General features: G+C 40.6%; 1 protein-coding gene across 1 annotated transcript; it reads right to left on the bottom strand.

The window, feature by feature from the left end:
• Positions 1–24: 24 nt before the first annotated feature.
• Positions 25–23440, bottom strand: TDO2 (tryptophan 2,3-dioxygenase). Its single transcript, XM_060778793.2, has 12 exons — positions 23186–23440; positions 22765–22870; positions 21231–21321; positions 18440–18510; positions 17101–17228; positions 15936–16122; positions 14119–14226; positions 12607–12718; positions 12433–12490; positions 11193–11272; positions 2440–2530; positions 25–184 (listed from the first exon to the last, which is right to left on the bottom strand). Exons 1-12 carry the CDS (start codon positions 23326–23328, stop codon positions 31–33), a joined length of 1329 nt encoding a protein of 442 aa, XP_060634776.2. The 5' UTR covers positions 23329–23440; the 3' UTR covers positions 25–30.

Genomic DNA, 23440 nt, shown 5'->3' with positions numbered 1-23440 from the left:
TTATTTTCATTATTTATCCAAAGAAGAGTTTTAATCTGAATCATCGCTGCTGAAGTAGGAACTGTCACAATATTCTGCTGTATAAAGGAATTTATGAACAGTTGGGTTCAGCTTTGGGATCCAGTGTCTTGGCACCAAATATGTTGATAGATTGAACAAATCAACAAACACCTTGTATCTGTCACTGGAAAGGAAAAAGAAAGGCATTAAGGGGAAATACAGTCAATATTTTCTGGTGTCTTGTCTATTTGCAGATGTGATTAATAACTTGAAAAGCTAATGCACTGAATACTCCAGCCAAACTTAATATCATGGATCCACTGAAAAGTAATGTTCAGGGTCAAAGTCATGGCCTTGTGATGGAGCCTAGAAAGATACCCTGCTCAATTATATTGAAAGCCACCAAGAAGTCCCACAGAACCAACAGCAACAAAGTGCTCTGTTGACTAAAGCTGTCTTCATCCCGTAACCAGACCTGAAGTCAAATTGAAATCAATCTAGACAATCCATCTCATCCAGGAGTCATTGGGAACAAGCAAGAAACCAAATCATGCTCTAGTACGTTTTCCAAAAATGTTGTCTTGCTATAAAGAGGTTTTCACTACTTCCATTATCAACTTTGTTAGTCCTCATCTATTTTATGAGCCAAGACAGCTAATGGTTTGGTAGATGTAAATATGTCTGATGCAAGTTCATATACATGAGAGATTGTATACATCTGGTCACGGTGGTCCATGCCTTAGTTACATCTAGGTTGGATTACTGCAACGCACTCTACATGGGTCTGCCTTTGAAGACAGCCTGGAAACTGCAACTGGTATAAAGTTTAGCAGCCAGATTGCTAACTGGATCTAATTATAGGGAGCAGACAACACCCCTTTTAAAACAGCTCCACTGTTTGCCAATAAGTTTCCAGTCTCAATTTAAAGTGCAGATCATCACCTATAAAGTCCTAAACAGTTCGGGCCCTTCCTATCTTCATGACCGTTCCCCCCTATGCTCCTAAGATTGACAGGGAGGCCCTCCTCACCATCCCACCACCATCACAAGCGTGGTTGATGGGGTCGAGGGAGAGGGCCTTCTTGGTGGTGGCCCCCAGCTTTGGAACACCCTCCCGAGGGAGATTAGGCAGGCCCCCACACTGTCCTCCTTTCAGAAGGAATTGAAGACTTGGATGTTTAGACAAGCCTTTGAGAATGTCCACAATTAATGACAGAACTGCACTTTCGCCACATTCTCTAATTCATGAGCTACAACTTGCACTATCCCATTCCCCTGTTCCTGGTTACGGTTAGCCATGTTTTACGGCAGTTCTCACCATAGGTTATTGGGCGCTGTTTTGAGTTTAAATAATTTTTTGTATGCTTGTGGTTTTATTTTTTATTGTATTGTGTGCTTATTTTTTGCATTGTTCCAGGCAGATTGTAAGCCACCCGAGTGCCTTCAGGGAGATTGAGGCAAGATACAGAAATAATGTTTTTAAAAAAAAAAAAAAAAAAGAAGGCCACTGCTCCTCTACCAAGACCACTATACCTTCAAAAGGAAAGATGTAACCTACAGAAATGTAAATTCTCCAGTTCCTGTGTAAAACTAGGTGAAAGCTATCTATAGCCTAATTCAATAGCTCAAGTACTGTACCACTTGAAATTAAGCAAGTAGATACAAGTTCACCTGGTAAAAAAAAAAATGGAATGAGAAGCTATTATGAACAGAAAAAAATAATGATATAAATACAGAAGCAAATAAATGCCCCTTTTCTGTATCTTCTTTTACCATATTATTAATTCATCATTACTGCTTCCAAACCTGCCCCAGGTCATTTTTACTGTATGGACTTAATTGTATTGTTTTGAGAAAAGTTGGAGATAAGCTAAACTCATCATATTCACCTTCTTACCCTTTGAAATCTTTTAACACTATAGCTTTCCTAGTAATCTTATGTTTACAATAAGATGGCTTGGGAGACATGGACTTGAAATTACTATCCAAATGCAGCCAAATGTTAAATAGATATGCAAATCAGCCTTCTCCAACATATCCTTCAAATATAGTGGGCAAGTGCCACTGTTATGATAACTGTAGTGCAACTTATCTGGAGGTCACTTAGTTGGGTATCTCCATAGACATTAAAGAAATGCTTCTCTTCGTAATGCTATTTTTTTGTTCTCACCCTTTTTTGATATGTGCATGTGTCTTGTTATTTATAAAGGATGATTATAAAATTGAACTCATTTCCCTACAAAGCATGCTTCTGGACTATACTTTTTATGAATCCTAGTCAGAATAGTTGATGGTGATTGATTGGAATGACAGTTTAAAAACATTTGCAGACAGCAATTGGTTATGCTGTTTAAGATCCACTCTTTATGTAGCCTATAGTGACTATGCTATCAATCATCATAGAGACATATTTCACGTGCCTTTACAGTATCAACTTACCTCACAGTTGAGCGTAAATAGTGATACCCTGATGACCCTCCTGTCCCAGCCTTGCTGCCAATCATTCTGTGCACCATACATACGTGATTATCTAAGTGTACAGACAAATTATTTAAAGTGCATGGTTAACCCCATGACATATAAATGTCCTACCTTAAAAGTAAATCAACCTTAATTCCTTTTAAAATAATAATGTAAAGTATAACCACTGTAACTCCAGGGGATAAATGTCCAGAATTTGCATAGGTATACATAAACTCCGAGGGTAACTAACCCTGTTGAAATGATGAACTTCTGGCTCACAGATACCATTAGGTCATTCTGGAGCACCCAGAAAATGCTTAGAGAGAATATATTTTGTCAGATATGAATGAATGAATGAATGAAATTGTGGATTGCAGTTATATTGTATTTCCCACATATATAATTATATAATATTAGTGTGCTGATTGTGTTTTATAGCCCAACTCTATACACTGTTCCCTCACTTATTGCGGGGGTTACGTTCCAGGACCACCCGTGATAAGTGAAAAACCATGAAATAGGGACACACACCCCCCTTCCCTCCTCACCCTCCTTACCTACATCTTCCTCCTCCTCCTTGCTGCTGCCTGGGCCTATTGCCTTCTCTTGGCAGAGGGGTCATGGGGCCCAAGCAGTGGCAAGAGGCCCTGGCGGAGGAGAAAGAGGAAGGTAAAGAGGGTGAGGAGGGAAGAAGAGCCACCCCCTTGCCCTCTTTACCTCTCTCCTCCTGGTTGCCGTTGGGGTCTCTTGCTGCCAAGTGGCAGCAAAAAGCCCCAGTGGTGACCATGAGGAGGAAGAGGGAGGTAAAGAGAGCGAGGGGAAAGGAAAGCCACCCCCCTCACCCTCTTTATCTCCCTCCTCCTGGTCACCGCTGGGGCGTACAGTGTTCCCTCGCTACATATATACCTGCGAAACAGCGAGTCCGCGGTAAATGAACCACAAAGTAGCGAGGGAATCATAGAATCATAGAATCATAGAATCAAAGAGTTGGAAGAGACCTAATGGGCCATCCAGTCCAACCCCCTGCCAAGAAGCAGGAATATTGCATTCAAATCACCCCTGACAGATGGCCATCCAGCCTCTGCTTAAAAGCTTCCAAAGAGGGAGCCTCCACCACACTCCGGGGCAGAGAGTTCCACTGCTGAATGGCTCTCACAGTCAGGAAGTTCTTCCTAATGTTCAGATGGAATCTCCTCTCTTGTAGTTTGAAGCCATTGTTCCGCGTCCTAGTTTCCAAGGAAGCAGAAAACAAGCTTGCTCCCTCCTCCCTGTGGCTTCCTCTCACATATTTATACATGGCTATCATATCTCCTCTCAGCCTTCTCTTCTTCAGGCTAAACATGCCCAGTTCCCCAAGCCGCTCCTCATAGGGCTTGTTCTCCAGACCCTTGATCATTTTAGTCGCCCTCCTCTGGACACTAGGCCTGTTTGATCAAGAAAAAATTTGTTTCTAAAATCGTTTTGTAATTGGGGTGTTTTTTTGTTTCGATATTTAAAATATTTACAAAACTTTCCAAAAAAATGTTTTGTTATTTACGAAATTTTGTAAATATTTACAAAACATTTTTTAAACTCCATTTGCCTAGTATTTTAAATATCGAAATTTTTTCTTGATCAAACAGGCCTAGTTTCCAACAGACCTCTGAGGATGCCTGCCATAGATGTGGGCAAAATGTCAGGAGAGAATGCTTCTGGATTGGTCATACATACAGCCCTGAAAAGTAAACTCACACAACCGGCCTCCCCCCCGCGCCATCCGGCTCGGGCTCCTGCGCCCTCCTCCTCCTCCTCCTCCTCCTACCAGCTGTGTTGCAGGAAGTGCTAGGAGGAGGAGGAGGAGGAGGAGGAGGGCGCAGGAGCCCGAGCCGGATGGCGCGCATGCGCTCCGCTCACCTTTACAACCGGCCTCCGCTCCTGCTGTTAGCCCCGCGCGCCATCCGGCTCGGGCTCCTGCGCCCTCCTCCTCCTCCTCCTCCTCCTCCTAGCACTTCCTGCAACACAGCTGGTAGGAGGAGGAGGAGGAGGAGGGCGCAGGAGCCCGAGCCGGATGGCGCGCGGGGCTAACAGCAGGAGCGGAGGCCGGTTGTAAAGGTGAGCGGAGCGCGCGCGCGCCATCCGGCTCGGGCTGCTGCGCCCTCCTCCTCCTCCTCCTCTTCCTCCCAGCTGTGTTGCAGGAAGTGCTAGGAGGAGGAGGAGGAGGAGGAGGAGGAGGAGGGCGCAGGAGCCCGAGCCGGATGCGCGCGCGCGCGCTCTGCTCACCTTTACAACCGGCCTCCGCTCCTGCTGTTAGCCCCGCGCGCCATCCGGCTCGGGCTCCTGCGCCCTCCTCCTCCTCCTCCTCCTAGCACTTCCTGCAACACAGCTGGGAGGAGGAGGAGGGGGGCGCAGGAGCCCGAGCCGATTGGATGGCGCGCGGGTGAGCGCGCGCGCGCCATCCAATCGGCTCCTGCCACGGTGCACTCACTGCTGGGGTGCTTGGGAGCGCCGGATTGGCTCCCAGGCACCAGCACATGACCACAGCACTGAAGTCAGCACAGCAGCCGCCATTCCATTTACGAGACGAGCTGAAACTCGTAAAAAAATGGGGCTGCTGTTTCGATATTTTTAAACCCTTCCGGGTTTGAAAATATGTTTTGATATCGCGTCGGATATGCAAAAAAACCGATTTAAATACGAAATAACGAATTAACGAAACAAAACCGACAGGCCTACTGGACACATTCCAGCTTGTCAATATCTCTCTTGAACTGTGGTGCCCAGAATTGGACACAATATTCCAGATGTGGTCTAACTAAAGCAGAATAGAGGGGTAGCATTACTTCCTTAGATCTAGACACTATGCTCCTATTGATGCAGGCCAAAATCCCATTGGCTTTTTTTGCCGCCACATCACATTGTTGGCTCATGTTTAACTTGTTGTCCACGAGGACTCCAAGATCTTTTTCACACGTACTGCTCTCGAGCCAGGCGTCCCCCATTCTGTATCTTTGCATTTCGTTTTTTCTGCCAAAGTGGAGTATCTTGCATTTGTCACTGTTGAACTTCATTTTGTTAGTTTTGGCCCATCTCTCTAATCTGTCAAGATCGTTTTGAATTCTGCTCCTGTCCTCTGGACTATTGGCTATCCCTCCCAATTTGGTGTCGTCTGCAAACTTGATGATCATGCCTTCTAGCCCTTCATCTAAGTCATTAATAAAGATGTTGAACAGGACCGGGCCCAGGACGGAACCCTGCGGCACTCCACTTGTCACTTCTTTCCAAGATGAGGAGGAAGCATTAGTGAGCACTCTCTGTGTTCGTCCACTTAACCAATTACAGATCCACCTCACCGTAGTTTTGCCTAGCCCACATTGGACTAGTTTCCTTGCCAGAAGGTCATGGGGGACCTTGTCGAAGGCCTTACTGAAATCCAGGTACGCTACATCCACGGCATTCCCCGCATCTACCCAGCTTGTAACTCTATCGAAGAAAGAGATCAGATTAGTCTGGCATGACTTGTTTTTGATAAATCCATGTTGACTATTAGCGATGACTGCATTTGTTTCTAAGTGTTTGCAGACCGCTTCCTTAACAATCTTTTCCAAAATCTTGCCCGGTATCGACGTGAGGCTGACCGGACGGTAGTTGTTTGGGTCATCCTTTTTTCCCTTCTTGAAGATTGGGACCACATTGGCCCTCCTCCAATCTGCTGGAACTTCTCCCGTTCTCCAAGAACTCTCAAAGATGGTTGCCAGTGGTTCCGAAATGACTTCTGCTAGTTCCTTCAATACTCTGGGGTGTAGTTGATCTGGCCCTGGGGACTTGAACTCATTAAGAGCGGCCAGGTATTCCTGGACGACTTCTTTCCCAATTTGGGGTTGGATGTCCTCCAATCCCTCATCCACTCCATCTTGCTGAGGTTGAAGACTCTCTTTTTGTGAGAAGACTGAGGCAAAGAAGGCATTAAGTAGTTCTGCCTTTTCCCTATCCCCTGTCAGCATTGCCCCATCTTCTCCGCGAAGAGGTCCTATCGCCTCCTTGTTTTTCCTTTTTCTACTGACATAAGAATAGAAGCCCTTTTTATTGTTTTTAATGTCCCTGGCAAGCCTGAGCTCATTTTGTGCTTTAGCCTTGCGGACCTTTTCCCTACAGGTGTTGGCTAATTGTTTGAATTCTTCTTTGGTGATTTCTCCCTTTTTCCACTTCTTGTGCATGTCTCTTTTGTGTCTCAGCACAGTTAGAAGTTCTTTGGACATCCATTCTGGCTTCTTTGCGATTGCGTCTTGAGTATTTCACTCTTGAGAAATTCCCATCCATCCGTAACTCCCTTGTCTTTTAGTATCTGTGTCCACGGAATGCCGCTCAGCGTTTCCTTCATTTTTTTGTATGAATACTGTACACATCTTGTTAGAAGAAAGCCCGCTGTTCAGTAGGGCTTCATTCTCATTATTCACATACAAGATCACTGTTTAAAGTGCTTCACATGGATAATCTTGAGTAGTACCCTATACTAGAGTTTCACACTGTAAAAACAGGATCTAACAGAACCCAATGGAAGTGATTTCTCTCTTGAACCATACCTGTTCCATACATCCATCAAACCATAGCAGTGTATTATTCTTGGGCAATACAGAAGGTTGCAGAAAAGAAGAGAAGAAAGTTCTGCTGTAACCACCAATGGAACATTGGATTTAGCCCAATATTGTAAAATTCTGTTTTATTGTATCAGTTTAGCAGTTAGGGCCACAGGATAAGTTTAATGGCTTAACTAAGTAAATGACTTTATGGTTGACACAAAGTTTGAACTTAGGGCCAAAGATATTCATGCATTCATTGTGCAATGTAGTCTCTCACTAATATGCCAGTTTTGTTCATTTTACATATTGAGATGTAAAATAGAGTATTTAGAAAGAGAGGCACAAGTACACGCTTACTCAGAGATCAAAGGTCTGGTCACTTTAACATAGATATAAATCTCTACTGTATATTCACTGGGCATAATCTTCAGTAATATACTTGGATCACTATAGACGAAGTGCAGTTTGCTTCCATTAACTTGAACAGTACTAATTTTGGACCTATTGAATGTGACCAAAACTCATCCATATGGAAATCTGCCAGAGCTCACCCCATAGGTGACTGCAGGGAGTTAGTATTTATGTAAGCATCCTGTTTTGCAGGAATTCCCGATTAGCCGTGCCTTTATTAATTTTCCCTTGTACATTTTTTCATTATAGCACTATCAAATAAATAAATAAACAAACTGTGAAATGATGCTTTCATAACAGTTTAAGTAACATTGCGAGTTATAAGATTATGTTAGTTACACCACAGGGAAGATCCAGTGTAGTATTGTAGTCTTGGTATTGAATTAGGACTACATAGTTTTAGACAAGTAAATAGTCTAAAGAAAAATAGTACAGGTCAATGACTGGCTTAGAAAATGGTGTCAGGAGGAACGCTTTGGCTTCCTCGACCATGGCCTGCTTTTCCAGGAGGATGGCCTACTGGCAAGGGATGGGGTGCATCTCACACAAGTAGGAAAACACCTTTTTGCTCACAGACTCGCAAACCTCATTAGACGCACTTTAAACTAGGTCCACCGGGGGAGGGGGACAACAGCCTTGCGAACACTACTTTACCCACATTATCTGGGAATCGCCAGAAGGCTAAACGGAGGGCTGCACAAACACAACAAGGACCAAGTACCCAAAGCACAATAATCCCAATTAAACAGCTCAGGGGAAGATCTCAGGGGCTCACATGTCTTTACACTAATGCACAGAGCATGGGAAATAAACAAGACGAACTCCAACTTTTAGCACAACACCACAAATATGATATCATAGGGATCACTGAAACCTGGTGGGATGACTCCTATCGCTGGAATGTAGATATCGAGGGGTATAACCTCTTTCACAGAAACCGAACAAAGGGGAGAGGAGGCGGAGTAGCCTTATATGTCAAAAACTCTTATGCTACAGAAGAGATTCAAGACAGCAATCTGGGAAACCAGCTTGAAATCATCTGGATAAGAATCAAGGGAACTGGGACTCAAAAAGATGTCGTTGTAGGCGTCTACTACAGACCCCCAAGCCAGGAGGAAGAACTTGATGAAGTCTTCTGCCAACAGTTGACCAAACAGGCACAGAGAAGAGATGTAGTAGTCATGGGCGATTTCAACTATCCCGATATTTGCTGGAAAACAAACTCGGCCAAGAGTACAAGGTCCAACAAATTCCTCGCTTGCCTTGCAGACAATTTCATGGTCCAGAAGGTAGAAGAAGCAACAAGGGGATTGACTACTCTTGATCTCATCTTAACAAATGCGGAGGACCTGATCGACGCGGTCGAAGTGGTAGGATCCTTAGGGGCAAGTGACCATGTGCTCCTGCAATTTGAGGTACAAAGGAAGGCCGAAACTAAGACAAGTCAAACCCGCATTTTGGACTTTAGGAGAGCTGATTTCCAAAAAATGAAGGAAACGCTGAGCAGCATTCCGTGGACACAGATACTAAAAGACAAGGGAGTTACGGATGGATGGGAATTTCTCAAGAGTGAAATACTCAAGGCGCAATTGCAAACTGTGCCAACAAAGAGAAAAAATAGGACAAGTGCAAAGAAGCCAGAATGGATGTCCAAAGAACTTCTAACTGTGCTAAGACACAAAAGAGACATGCACAAGAAGTGGAAAAAGGGAGAAATCACCAAAGAAGAATTCAAACAAATAGCCAACACCTGTAGGGAAAAGGTCCGCAAGGCTAAAGCAAAAAACGAGCTCAGACTTGCCAGGGACATTAAAAACAATAAAAAGGGCTTCTATTCTTATGTCAGTAGAAAAAGGAAAAACAAGGAGGCGATAGGACCTCTTCGAGGAGAAGATGGGGCAATGCTGACAGGGGATAGGGAAAAGGCAGAACTACTTAATGCCTTCTTTGCCTCGGTCTTCTCACAAAAAGAGAGTCTTCAACCTCAGCAAGATGGAGTGGATGAGGGTTTGGAGGACATCCAACCCCAAATTGGGAAAGAAGTCGTTCAGGAATACCTGGCCGCTCTTAATGAGTTCAAGTCCCCAGGGCCAGATCAACTACACCCCAGAGTATTGAAGGAACTAGCGGAAGTCATTTCGGAACCATTGGCAACCATCTTTGAGAGTTCTTGGAGAACGGGAGAAGTTCCAGCAGATTGGAGGAGGGCCAATGTGGTCCCAATCTTCAAGAAGGGAAAAAAGGACGACCCAAACAACTACCGTCCGGTCAGCCTCACGTCGATACCGGGCAAGATTCTGGAAAAGATTGTTAAGGAAGTGGTCTGCAAACACTTAGAAACAAATGCAGTCATCGCTAATAGTCAACATGGATTTATCAAAAACAAGTCATGTCAGACTAATCTGATCTCTTTCTTCGATAGAGCTACAAGCTGGGTAGATGCAGGGAATGCCGTGGATGTAGCGTACCTGGATTTCAGTAAGGCCTTCGACAAGGTCCCCCATGACCTTCTGGCAAGGAAACTAGTCCAATGTGGGCTAGGCAAAACTACGGTGAGGTGGATCTGGAATTGGTTAAGTGGACGAACACAGAGAGTGCTCACTAATGCTTCCTCTTCATCTTGGAAAGAAGTGACAAGTGGAGTGCCGCAGGGTTCCGTCCTGGGCCCGGTCCTGTTCAACATCTTTATTAATGACTTAGATGAAGGGCTAGAAGGCATGATCATCAAGTTTGCAGACGACACCAAATTGGGAGGGATAGCCAATAGTCCAGAAGACAGGAGCAGAATTCAAAACGATCTTGACATATTAGAGAGATGGGCCAAAACTAACAAAATGAAGTTCAACAGTGACAAATGCAAGATACTCCACTTTGGCAGAAAAAACGAAATGCAAAGATACAGAATGGGTGACGCCTGGCTCGAGAGCAGTACATGTGAAAAAGATCTTGGAGTCCTCGTGGACAACAAGTTAAACATGAGCCAACAATGTGACGTGGCGGCAAAAAAAGCCAATGGGATTTTGGCCTGCATCAAGAGGAGCCTAGTGTCTAGATCTAAGGAAGTAATGCTACCCCTCTATTCTGCTTTGGTTAGACCACACCTGGAATATTGTGTCCAATTCTGGGCGCCACAATTCAAGAGAGATATTGACAAGCTGGAATGTGTCCAGAGGAGGGCGACTAAAATGATCAAGGGTCTGGAGAACAAGCCCTATGAGGAGCGGCTTAGGGAACTGGGCATGTTTAGCCTGAAGAAGAGAAGGCTGAGAGGAGATATGATAGCCATGTATAAATATGTGAGAGGAAGCCACAGGGAGGAGGGAGCAAGCTTGTTTTCTGCTTCCTTGGAGACTAGGACGCGGAACAATGGCTTCAAACTACAGGAGAGGAGATTCCATCTGAACATGAGGAAGAACTTCCTGACTGTGAGAGCCGTTCAGCAGTGGAACTCTCTGCCCCGGAGTGTGGTGGAGGCTCCTTCTTTGGAAGCTTTTAAACAGAGGCTGGATGGCCATCTGTCAGGGGTGATTTGAATGCAATATTCCTGCTTCTTGGCAGGGGGTTGGACTGGATGGCCCATGAGGTCTCTTCCAACTCTTTGATTCTATGATTCTATGAAGTCACACTAACTCAGCTTTAGAGGAAGGCAAACCCCAGCTGAATAAATCTTGTCAAAAACCTGTATAGTAGTTTCACTCTAAATTGGAATCAATGCAAAACAACCTAACTACAAGCAAGGAAATACATGGAAAGAAAACTTACATCTCCATTTAGTCATCAGCACATCAATATCCATTAGGTTGGTAAGAAGCTGAAAAGGAACTTGAAAGCGAGGTTCTTCTCTTTAAAAAGGAGAGAGAGAAGAAGAAGAGAGCTTACTTAAATTCAGCTAATTTATAATACTATTATGTAGGTAATGGTAAAGGTAACGGTAAAGGTAAAGGTTTTCCCTTGACATTAATTCTAGTTGTGTCCGACTCTGGGGGGTGCTGCTCACCTCCATTTCTAAGCCAAAGGGCCGGCGTTGTTCATAGATGCATCCAAGGTCATGTAGCCAGCATGACTGCATGGAGTGCCGTTACCTTTCCACTGAAGCGGTACCTATTCATCTACTCCTATTTCCATGTTTTTGAACTGCTAGGTTGGCAGAAGCTGGGGCTAACAGCAGGAGCTCACCCCGCTCCCCGGATTCGAAGTGCTGACCTCTCGGTCAACAAGTTCAGCAGCTCAACGGTTTAACCCTCTGCACCACCAGGGGCTCCTATTACATCATATATGAAAATATAAGATCTATTTTTTTACTTAGATGTGGATTTGTTTTACAAGATGTATTCATGAGAAAATATGCATTGGAAAAGGTTTCAGAATATTTACATTCAAAATAGGGTGCAATGAGTAGTCTTAGCAATTTTTTCCTGCTGTGAGAAAGTGCTGTTTTTGAAGTGCTTTTACAGTGTGTAGTTTGCACAGAAAACAGCATTTTCTGCACAGCAAATGAGATTTTGTGAATTTTGCACAGAGTAAGCTCTGCAAAGATTCTCATTAATCCAGGATTTTTCTTACCAGAATTCTTGGAAAAACATGTTTTTGGATGATTTTCCAAATATTTGTGAACATATTGAGCATTTAACTCTGTTTACATTGATGCCCATTCATTATTATGAAGTCTACTTTGTGATGTGTATGTGTGTGTGTGTAATACTAAATCAAACAAAAACTGAAATATTCAACTCAGTAGTAATGGCATGTAGTTTTTTGCATCAAATGTCATACTCGAAGAAGGTGGGATTTCAATGGTAGAATATTTTCATTGAAAAGGGGAGAAGGAATGAGAGAAAAGCAAATTCCTTGCAAAACGAATACAGCAAACATGTTATTCTAAAAAAATTTCAATATACTTTTTGATTATGACTTGAATAAGCAATCACAGCCCCTCTTCTTGAGAGATTGAAATAAGACTATCAGTAGAGACACTTAAGGGGACAAATACATTTGTATATACCTGTAGAAGTAGATCATTAAAGCTCCTTTCATTGCTTTGTAGGACAATCGTCTTTCACCTGTAAAATTTAGTATCTATTTAATAATGTACAATTATATTAATCATATAACAATTTAATTTTATGTGGCTACTAGTACCTGACAACTGACATCTGCACAAAATATATCTACTTACCTTTACTAAGAAGATGTTCATGCCTTTTTTCATCAAACAGTGAAATGAGGACTTCTTTCTGTTTTTGAAGTTCTGCCAGTTGGTCTTCTTTTTCCTCTGAGTCATCTTTGGCCTATCAATCACATTAATTATTATGTTAAGAATTACAAAACTTCACTTTTTTTGCTTATTATTCATATAAAGAAGATTTCCCCACCCATCATTCTTTTGAAATGTAAAACTTAAATTTTATCAACAACATTTTCTGCTTAACACATGATAACTTTGCACCTAGGCTCTTTCATTCTAGCCATGTTATTGAAAATTATCCTAGTAGATGAAAAGTATTACAGACTTTCCCCAGCCATTGTTTTTATACATGGTCTGTGATTTCAGTCTTTCCTAAGATCTAAAATTTACTTCAAAGAAAAAAAGTCCTGAGTACAATAAAAACTCTTAATCTCAATATATGTGGAAATGATGGTTAACTACATTAGGTTTATAAAGCCAAGGTGGTCTACTGGGATTCTGAGGGACTAGGATTCAGATCTTTGCTCATTTGTGAAAACTCAATAGATGACGTGGATGAGTCCTCCAGTGAATTTGCAGTTCCCTTACTCTGCCTCAAAGGAACGGAATGGCAACCTGCTCTCAATAAATCTTGCCAAGAACAACCACCTATGATAGGTTTCGTATGCAATGGTGTTGGCTTGAAAGCACATAATAACAATAGTGCTAGGCTATAGTATTATCAACTTGTATAAAATAATTGGATAAATGAGACAACACTCTGGTGAATTAGGCTATAGTTCATGAAAGCGAATGTTTCTCTGTTACTTTTCTCAAGGACGTGATTATTATGTTTTTATTTGTTGCAATATACCAAAAGCAGATAATAATTTTTGAAATTTCCCAGCTTACAAGGAGTGATTTGCATGTTCTATATGCTGTTCTAAATATAAATAATTAATTGACTATTATATTTATAGACTACCAAAGAGAGTATAAAACCATTCAGTGCAAGTAGATTCTTGCACTACTTTGTCTGTGTTGCCTTCTCTCTTGGGGATACTATAAATACAATAGTGAATTAATTGATAGCTAATAATTCAAAATGTTTAGCTGACATCAGTCTCACACAGATCCATGCATATAGTCAACCACAAAAATGTCCATTTGACGATCTATAATATAATAAGAAGAACCCTTATATGAATATAGCCTAATCACATGATAAGTGAAATGTAAACTACCTTATAGCAGTTTGGGTGGTTTTCAAACCATACCACCTCTTTTGATTTCCTTCCTTCTTTCTCTCTCACTCTCTCTTTCTCTCTCATAGACATAAAAGAGATGTTACATTCTCTAGTGTAAACTCATCTTACTCTAACATGTATGGGAAATGACTTATAAGAATGGATCAGTGGATGGAATTGAACTTCTCTCATTGGTGGCCACCTTGCCTTACAAATGGATGGCTGAATTAAGGAGTGAGTACTAAAACTAAAACTATGACATATTATAAAAATGTACCTGCACCATTGCAAATTCCTCTTCTAATCCCTTGAGTATATTTGCTTCAAATTTTCCCCAGAAATTAAATCCTTCTGGTTCAAGTCCAGGTGTTCTTTCCAACCATGCCTTATAAAAACAAAATGGATCAATTTATTATATAGATTACATATTATGGATAGTTGATAACTAATTCGATAAATGATTTTATGAACTAGAAATGTGATCTTAAGAAAGGCTTATGTCGAAACATGCACTAAAGAATATTCTAATAACATTACATTTACAGCTGACTATCATCTGGCAATTTGGATAAAGTAGCGATTGGCAGGAGGCAAGGGTTTTAGCCAGTCATTATGAAAACAAACATTCAGCTTTGCTCTTTTCAAAGGGGTGAGGATCATGCAGTTGTTGAACTTAGACCATCCTTCCCTATTGGCTATGGTGGCCTGGGATGATGATGATGATGGTGATGATGATGGTTATTATTATTATTATTATTATTATTATTATTATTATTATTAACTTTATTTGTACCCCGCTAACATCTCCCGAAGGACTCGGTGCGGCTTACAAAGGCCAAGGCCCTCAATAAAACAACAGCATAACAAATACAACAGTAAAAACTCAAAAAGCAAACCAATAAACATTAAAGCAATAACAGTAAACCTTAAACAATAACATCATGACACATTTAAAAACAAAGGGCCGGGCCAAATGCAATGAATAAAATTAAAAATGCTGGACATGACAGGTGAAATGTAAGGATTTTAGAGTAGGTGCGATGTGCAGACAATCTTAAATCTCTAAAAAAGTGCATTTGGGACATGATGCTGGGGGTTTCCTATTCTGGAAAGGCACACTGGAACAGCCAGGTCTTTAAGCTCTTCCTAAAGACTGCCAACGTTGGGGCTTGTCTGATGTCCTTAGGGAGAGAGTTCCAGAGTCGGGGGGCTACCACAGAGGCCCTGTCCTCATCCCCACCAAACGCATTTGCGACACAGGTGGAATTGTGAGCAGGGCCTCTCCAGATGAACGGAGGGATCGTGTGGGTTCATATACGGAGATGCGGTCACGTAGGTAGGCAGGTCCCAAACCGTTTAGGCCTTTGTAGGTGAGCACCTGCACCTTGAATTGGGACCGGTAAATGAACGGCAGCCATTGGAGCTCCTTAAACAGGAGGGTTGACCTCTCTCTGTAAGGAGCACCAGTTAACAACCTGGCCGCAGATTATGAATATTGCAGTCAACAATATCAGGTGGTGGCAAAAAAGCCAATAGGATTTTGTCCTGCCTAAATAGGAGTATAGTGTCTAGACCCAAGGAAGTCATGCTACCCCTCTATTCTGCCATGGTATATTTCCCCCAAACTCCACCAGTGTTCACATTTGGGCATATTGAGTATCTATGCCAAGGTTGGTCCAGATCCATCATTGTTTGAGTCTCTGGATGTAGATGAACTACAACTCCAAAACTCAAGGTCAATGACCACCAGACCACATATTCTTTCTGAAGAACTCATTATCTCACTATAGGTAAACGTCTTTTAAAAAATACCTAAAATGTTCTCCACTGTAAAAAGTGTCTATTCATTATTCTATTAACTGCAGCCAACTAAATAGCCTTAAGCAAGCAAGGAGATCATTTTTAGCATTAGTTAAATAGTGGAGGCTCCAGTAGGGATTAGGGTCCAGCCATCATTAATGTAATGATTAATTGGCAGCAGTTGGCTAATTGTTCATCCTTGCATCCTCAATATCAATTACAGTTGGAGGTAAATTATTAGCTACTGAAACTGCTTAGAGCAAGCCAAGAGTTAGCAGACATGAAATCCCATACTTCCACTAGTTGTAGTAGAGTTGGCTCCTGTTCTGATTTAAGCAATAATTCATTTTCCTTTCCCTTGAAGTTATCCCTGTAGTGTCTTCTGTTGTATGGTACTCTGAGGCTTTGAGGAACACCAATCTTATTTTCCAATAATCGGAACTGTAAACTCTGAAATCCTGATGCCGGACTCAGATAGTCTCTTTGACAACAGGGAAGGAAACAGAATATTGTTAAAATGAACAAACATTGTAATATGTAATACTTTCATGCTCCACAACTATAGCATTATTGTTTCACTTTAACTGCCATGGGACCATCTTATGGGGCCATCCCTTGGAATCCTGGAGTAGGCAGTTTGGGTGAGGAACTGGGTCTTTCAAGCAGAGAATCCTAAATAATTTTTCCTGAATTGTAAAATCCAGGATTCCACAGGATAGATCACAACAGTTAAAATAGAAATCTAGCACTGCAATTCTATAGTGTGAAGGGGCCCACTAATTTGGTATGTTCACTTGTGAGAAAATGATTTCTGTAGCCAACAAAATATCTGACAATATCTAATATCCAGGCATTTTCTGAGCAATAAATATCAGTCACTGGGTGTATTTGTTTTTGCTGTGATTTTTAAAAATTCATTTGTTCTAACTGATTGCACACTGCTACAAAATCCCCACTATTTATTTGATTTACATTTGGTAAATAAAAAATAGATTTAGAAATATTGTGTTGGTACTTGTTTTTTTTTTTCTATTTACAGTTAGAGCTTTAGGGTTTACTGAATTGGGCCACAGATTTTAATGGTTCTAACTCTATGGATGGCTAGGTGTGCCCTCCAACCTCCTGAACTATTTTATGTTTACTCAGAAATAACTCTCACTAAATTATATGGTTCTTACTCTTAAAGTAAGTATTCACAGGATTAAAATCATAGTCTTTGCTATGTGGTTTACAGCAGTGCAAAAAATTCTGACATTTATGTTCTAAAGGCAAATTTTCCAAACTCAGGTTTTTCCCATTTTTTAGCTGTCAGTGCACACATTATTCTTACAATTCCGAACTATCTAATCTAACGTTAGGAGCAATAAGATATAAATTAACATATGGCAAATTTCCTATTACTCCATTGTTAGGTTATTGGTTACTCGTGCATCACTACACAAGATAATGTGTTGTTTACCTGAAGTCAAAAAAGTCTAGGGCTGTCATAGTTTCCAGAATAGAAAATTGTTCCACTAGTAATTTAAAAATAATCGAAATTCTGTGAATCCGAGCAACAACCTTAAGCATGTTTCTCTCATCTCTCACCTGAAAGAAAAACAAATTATTATCCCAACACAACCGACAACAAAATGTTTTTCACAATGTAGATCTATACCTGACTATGCAGTTGTACCATTAAGTTGAGTAGTTCTTGTTCCCAGCCAATGGAGTCAGCCAGTCAGGAATGATTTTTAAACTGGCTTTGAAAATCATTAAAGGGAGGGACAGAGAATGGGAAAAAAATGACCTGAGTGTGAGTGAAGCATCTACACAGATTTGGGTGTATATGTCCAATGCATGCTGCAGCATGTATCCAGCCAGAAAAAAAACTCACTGGGAATTCCAAATAAGCCATAAAATCTACTGCAGCTGATTAGTGTATATCCCACTAATGGAGAAATACAGAATGCTGGTCAGGACAGAGGGAAAACCAAGAAACAAATCTCTCCAGAAGGTAAACAAGAACCACTGCTCCCACAGGAAACCACAGCATTCCCATAGCACTGCCCATTTTCTATCTCTTTGTTGCAATGCTCTGCCTTGATCTAGCGCTCATCTTGATTGGGCATGCTGCTACCCATCAATATCCTGCAAGGATGAGGTAAGGAAAAAGATATTCTAAGATTTGGGTCAATCCACAACCAGAGGATATTTGTGGCCATCATTCCAACCTGGAACTGGTTCATAGGGTGCTTGTGTAGGTGCTCCGTATCAAGCTCCTACTCTTTACTCCACACCCTGACCTGGTTTAAATGGCTGTGGAGAACTGCTCTAAACTGACTAAGGCTACATCTACCCAAATAATCCTGATTATGTTGCTCTAGAACTGCTGTGGATACAGAATAAGGACCCTTTTTGAGAGGGAATGGTTAGGTGAGACAACAGTACAATGAGACCACTACCATGGCATTAGATCATGCTTGCTTGGAGTTCAGGTGGCTAAACAATTTGAGAACTTGTAATCCTGAAAATACCATTTCCAGGATGTCTGTAGGACTTGCCAAGTAAGTCTAGAGAGGATTTTCAGTCTAACAGTGCAATGACATCTACATCAACTAAAAATTAAGCTGATCTGAGTGCAATGGGATTTCCTCTCAGGTAACAAATATCCAATTATTTTCTAGAAAATACGAAAACGTCTAAATGAAATATTATATATCATGAAATCTAAAAATGCATTTCAAATATTCAATGTTTATCTAATAAAAAAGAAACAAAGTGGACTTTGAAATTAAATATATTCATTTCCTACTTACGTGACCATTTTGAAATATCACTCGGACGGAATCAAGTTCCCATAATATCTGAGTGAACCATAGTTCATAGGCTGCAGTCAAAAGACAGTAATTGTTATTTTCCCTTTTGGCTATACTGTTAAAAAGTTAACTTTCAAATATTAATAATCTAATTTATTATGAAATTGTTGTATAAATGTGTCACCTTGTTTGCTTGATAATGAAATATAAACAATACACATAGTCTTCTCCGCACAAGATGGTGAAAGAGCTTTTTTAAAAAATTATCAGCACATAGTAAGTTTTGCCCTGAATAAGGAACTAAATAGTTAACGTCCTTCAACAGTCTGAATACTTTTACCAAACCATAAAGCACAGCACTTTATTCAAAAATCAAATTCAGATACTCTGTCGCTTTAAAACACTACCTTTAAAAGGCATCTTATAATTTGTACCCAGCTAATGCTGCCTTCCATTGATGACCCAGGAATATCCAAAGCAGGAAAGATGTTAATTGCCTTTTGACATCAACTAGCTTCTTAAAATCCTGGCTTTATGATGTACTCAAGAAGCTGACATCAACTTGTCAAGGGCAAAAATAGCCCATAAATTGACACAGTTGCTTCAATTTATATTCCAGACTCTTGCCCAGAAGCATTTCCCTGGGAAAACTACTTAAGCTTGAATTTTTTCAAGAAGACATTTGAATTACAGGTGAATATCTAAATGCAACCTCTGAGAGACATATATCATTCTCGCTCAGCAACCTGAAGCAAATGTTGATGATTTCAATCTCATTAATTGATAGATATTCATCCATCAAGGGGGAAAAAAATCTTACATATCCCTTCTTTAGATCCAACTCTTGTTCAAGAATAGGGTGTGTGGTAATATTGAGTAAGCTTATTAAAGCTTATTAAAGACTTGGAAATTTTATGGGGGGAAAGCATAAAGCCTCAGATTTTATTTGGAATGAAAAATAGATGAAAGGGGAGCAGATCTGCGCATTGTACATTGAACAAAGTAATGTGTATTACTAGATAATAGAACAAACTCAACAATAAATGCTCTAAATTTGCTAGCAAGTATTTTGTATTTTAAAAGACAAAAATTGAGAGAATTTCATGATTTTGAATCCCTTTATGTAAAGAGAATGTTTCATCTCAGAGCTATTAATACATTATGTATTTGCCAATTATTACAAAAAGTTATAAGCCCTCAGTTCCCCCAGGCTGCCCAGGCCCAGAGAAAGCAGGATGGTCATGGAAACACAATGTCTGTTCTGAACCAGAACTGCCCAACTATTTACATGTGTCCATTGTGCGGGTGAACTCTGGAGCTTCAGGAGGCTTCAGAACATCACCAAACTTTGAGTAATGCATGGAAAGGCTAAGAGAAAGGTTTTCCCCTGACATTAAGTCCAATCGTGTCCGACTCTGGGAGTTGGTAGTCATCTCCATTTCTAAGCTGAAGAGCTGGCATTGTCCATAGACACCTCCAAGGTCATGGGGCCAGCATGACTGCATGGAGCACCATCACTTTCCTGCTGGACCGGTATCTATTGATTTACTCACATTTGCATGTCTTTGAACTACTAGGTTGACAGAAGCTGGGGCTAACAACAGGAGCTCACCCCACTCCCCGGATTCAAACCGGTGACCTTTCAGTCAGCAAGTTCAGTAGCTCAGTGATTTAACCCACGGCGCCACCGGATGCTCCACAGGAAAAGGCTACATTAAGCATTAAGAAGACTTGCTGGGTATGCTGGGTCTTGTGCATCATGTGAATGAATGCAAGAGTCCATTCACCCCCATCCCACCTCATTTGGACTCGGTAGATGGGCCCTAAGTGGGTGGAAGTTGCAAGCCAACATAATCTAGAAAAATCAACCATTACTCACACTTGCCTAGAAAATTGTCTGATTGCTTTTATATCCACCCCTTTGTCAGGTTCATTCAGGTGAATTTGCTTTTCTTTCACCTTTTTGTCCACACAACCTTATATTATATCTTATTCTTAAAGAAAGTGGCTCGCCTATATTTGCATCACAACTTTAATGGGGAGGCCCTTCTCTCAGCCCCACCACCGTCCCAATTATGGCTGTTGGGGATGAGGGAGACGGCCTTGGTGGTGGCACCCTGGCTCTGAAATGCCCTCCTTAGAGAGATTAGATTAGCCCACACTCTCCAAGCTTTATGGTCTAGTCTAAAAGCATAGCTTTTTAGATAGGCCTTTGATCTTGAGTAGATTTTAATGGTTAGACATGAGGACTTAGTCACTGCTTCACTCTGCACTTGAATTGTTAATTTTAAATCTGCCAGTTTAATTGGCAGGCATCAATGCATTTTATGAATTTTACAAATTCTATTATGTGTCATTTTATGTATGTTTCCTGTTGTAAAGTTATGCTATTATATGTTTATGTATTGCTCATTTTATGTTCAACACTTGTAGTTCTTCTGTGAGCCACTGCGAGTCTCTTTGGGGAGATGGTGGCAGGGTATAAATAAAGATGATGATGATGATGATGATGATGATGATGATGATTATTATTATTATTATTATTATTATTTAAACTCAAACTGCTATAACATTGTGTATTCTATAACTACCCCGGAAAAATGTTTTGTTTCATTCTAATGGTGTTTGAGATATCAGGAAATGTGTTTGATTCCAGAAGACTCCTCTGAGTCCCCTTCGGCAGAGGAGGAGGGATATAAATAAAGCATTATCATCATCATCATCATCATCATCACCATCACCATCACCATTATCCTCATAACAACAACAACAACAATCATAATAACAATACCTTGATGGGTTACAATAAACAGATGCTCATCATGGATTTTGTTTCCCTTCTTTTCACTCTGAAGCACTTGTGCACTTAATATTTTGTCCAGCTATAAAAGAAAGAAAGAAGACTTGACCTTGTAGAAGTATGCTTAATTCCAGCAAAACCATTTTTTGTTCATTTGATCGTCAATTCTCTATTTAAAAAGTCAACAGAAGCATCTATGTCTCTATGTAATGTTCAGGAATGTTTTCGACACGTGGAAATACAGAGATAGTGATGTTATTGTATGTTTGTGTGCCTTCAAGTCTTCCGATGACTTGTCATAACATTGTGAATGTCATAGGGGTTTCTCAACTGAGGAATACTCAGGTGTAATAGCACCTTTTATTCATTTATGGTCTCCCAGCCTAGCACTATCCAGAGCTGAACTGCTTTGCTTTTAAGATCAGGCAAAATTTGGTGCCTTTGGGGTATTTAGGCCACACTTCTCTAATAAGATACTATAGAAATGATCCCTGAACATTATAGAGCGATAGAAAGACTTAAATCCACTCTATGACATCTATTGTGTATTAAAACTTTGGTCATGTGTTATTGGAGATGAAGTGGCAGAAGAGTCCATTCCAACACATGACCTCCTCCCTCAACTAGATCGTCTGTATTTCAGTCTACCTGATTGGTCCTTGCCTCCAAAAGTGCATCTAAAATAAGAAGAGAAGAAGCACTTTTGGGCCAAAATGTAGCCAGAAGGGAGTGTTTTTAAGCAGAAAATTCAAGCTAATTTGGATCTGGAAAACATATTCTCTTGATGAACCAAACATTTTACTGCTACTTGATTGCAGAAAGGCATTTTAAAGAAAAGTAAAATTTCCAGGCTGTGATTCTCTCCAAAATACTATACTACTGCTGGGATAGTGTCTAAAACTACACAGGGAGCTGTTCTACATTAACTGGGAACATAGGTTTAATCTGTCCCTTTTCTGTACTCTGTCTTGGAAAATAATATTCTTTGAATCTCCCAGTCAGTGCGTGTATCAACGCTGAGGCTGTTTTCAGCTGTATAAAGATGAAAGGGATCTGAAAGTGTTGTGATGGTGATGTCATTGCCAATGGCATGCAAATACTTTTCCTACATCATTTACACTGATTTTCAAATGGAATTTGCAACCTTCTGTAGTGTTTTAGACAACATAAAAGTGACAACTTAAACCCAGCCCTCAAAATAAAGCAAAATTATAGGAGCATCAGTACTATGAACAGCTTAAAAATAATGAAAAACTATTTCCTATATCTAGTTTTGTGATATTCAAAACAATATAAAACAGAAGCAGTGGCTTAGAAAGTCTTGTCCATTGAAACCAATATATTATGATTCTGTTACTTTTAGAGCCCTTCCACACAGCCCTATATTCCAGAATATCAAGGCAGAAAATCCCATATTATCTGCTTTGAACTGGGTTGTCTGAGTCCACAACTGGATAATGTGAGATTTTCTGCCTTGATATTCTGGGATGAAGAGCTTTGTGGAAGGGCCCTTAGTTGCACTGACCTGTAGATAGTCTCCATAGATAAGGCCACCTTTGCTCGCTTTATTTAGCCCTTCTTGTGATTTGTCACCTTCTCCATCATCCAAAGATAGTTTATTAAAATTAAATCTAGGAATAAACAAATAACAATAAAACTCAATTAATACCAGTGAAACTGTTTAAACACAAACATGTTCAACCATTTTGCTGATTCTCATTTTTAATATAATTTTAAAGATTGATTCATCAGGTACACTTTTACTGTAGACAGCATTATAAAATCTGCCACATTGGTAAATATGATTTCAGGGGGGGAAATATCATTAAAACAAATTACATCATTAATCAGAAGTCATTTCCCCCTTTTTCATTGTTCAATTAGACCATCAAGCTACTACCAATATTAATTACAGCATTACACATGATAGAGTGAAATGTACTTACTGGTATTTGTTCTCCCAAAATGGACAACCACTCATGTCTCTAGAATCTAATGACAAGACTGAGTTAAAATTCCTCCAGAGGTAAAATATATTGACATTTCCTGAACTACAAGAGTAAACACTTTTTATGTAACTTGAGCCCATATGTTTTGGGCAATCCTCTTATTTTTCTGCCCATCTCTGTCTACATACAGCTACGATCATGGAGAACATCCTTAAACAAAGTCCATGGAAGTATTTGCTTTGTCGGTGGATC

Source organism: Anolis sagrei, chromosome 5, assembly GCF_037176765.1.
Source record: "Anolis sagrei isolate rAnoSag1 chromosome 5, rAnoSag1.mat, whole genome shotgun sequence".
NCBI classification, from domain to species: Eukaryota; Metazoa; Chordata; class Lepidosauria; order Squamata; family Dactyloidae; genus Anolis; species Anolis sagrei.
The sequence above is the reverse complement of the archived record's forward strand: the minus strand, read 5'-3'. Positions and strand labels throughout refer to the sequence as shown.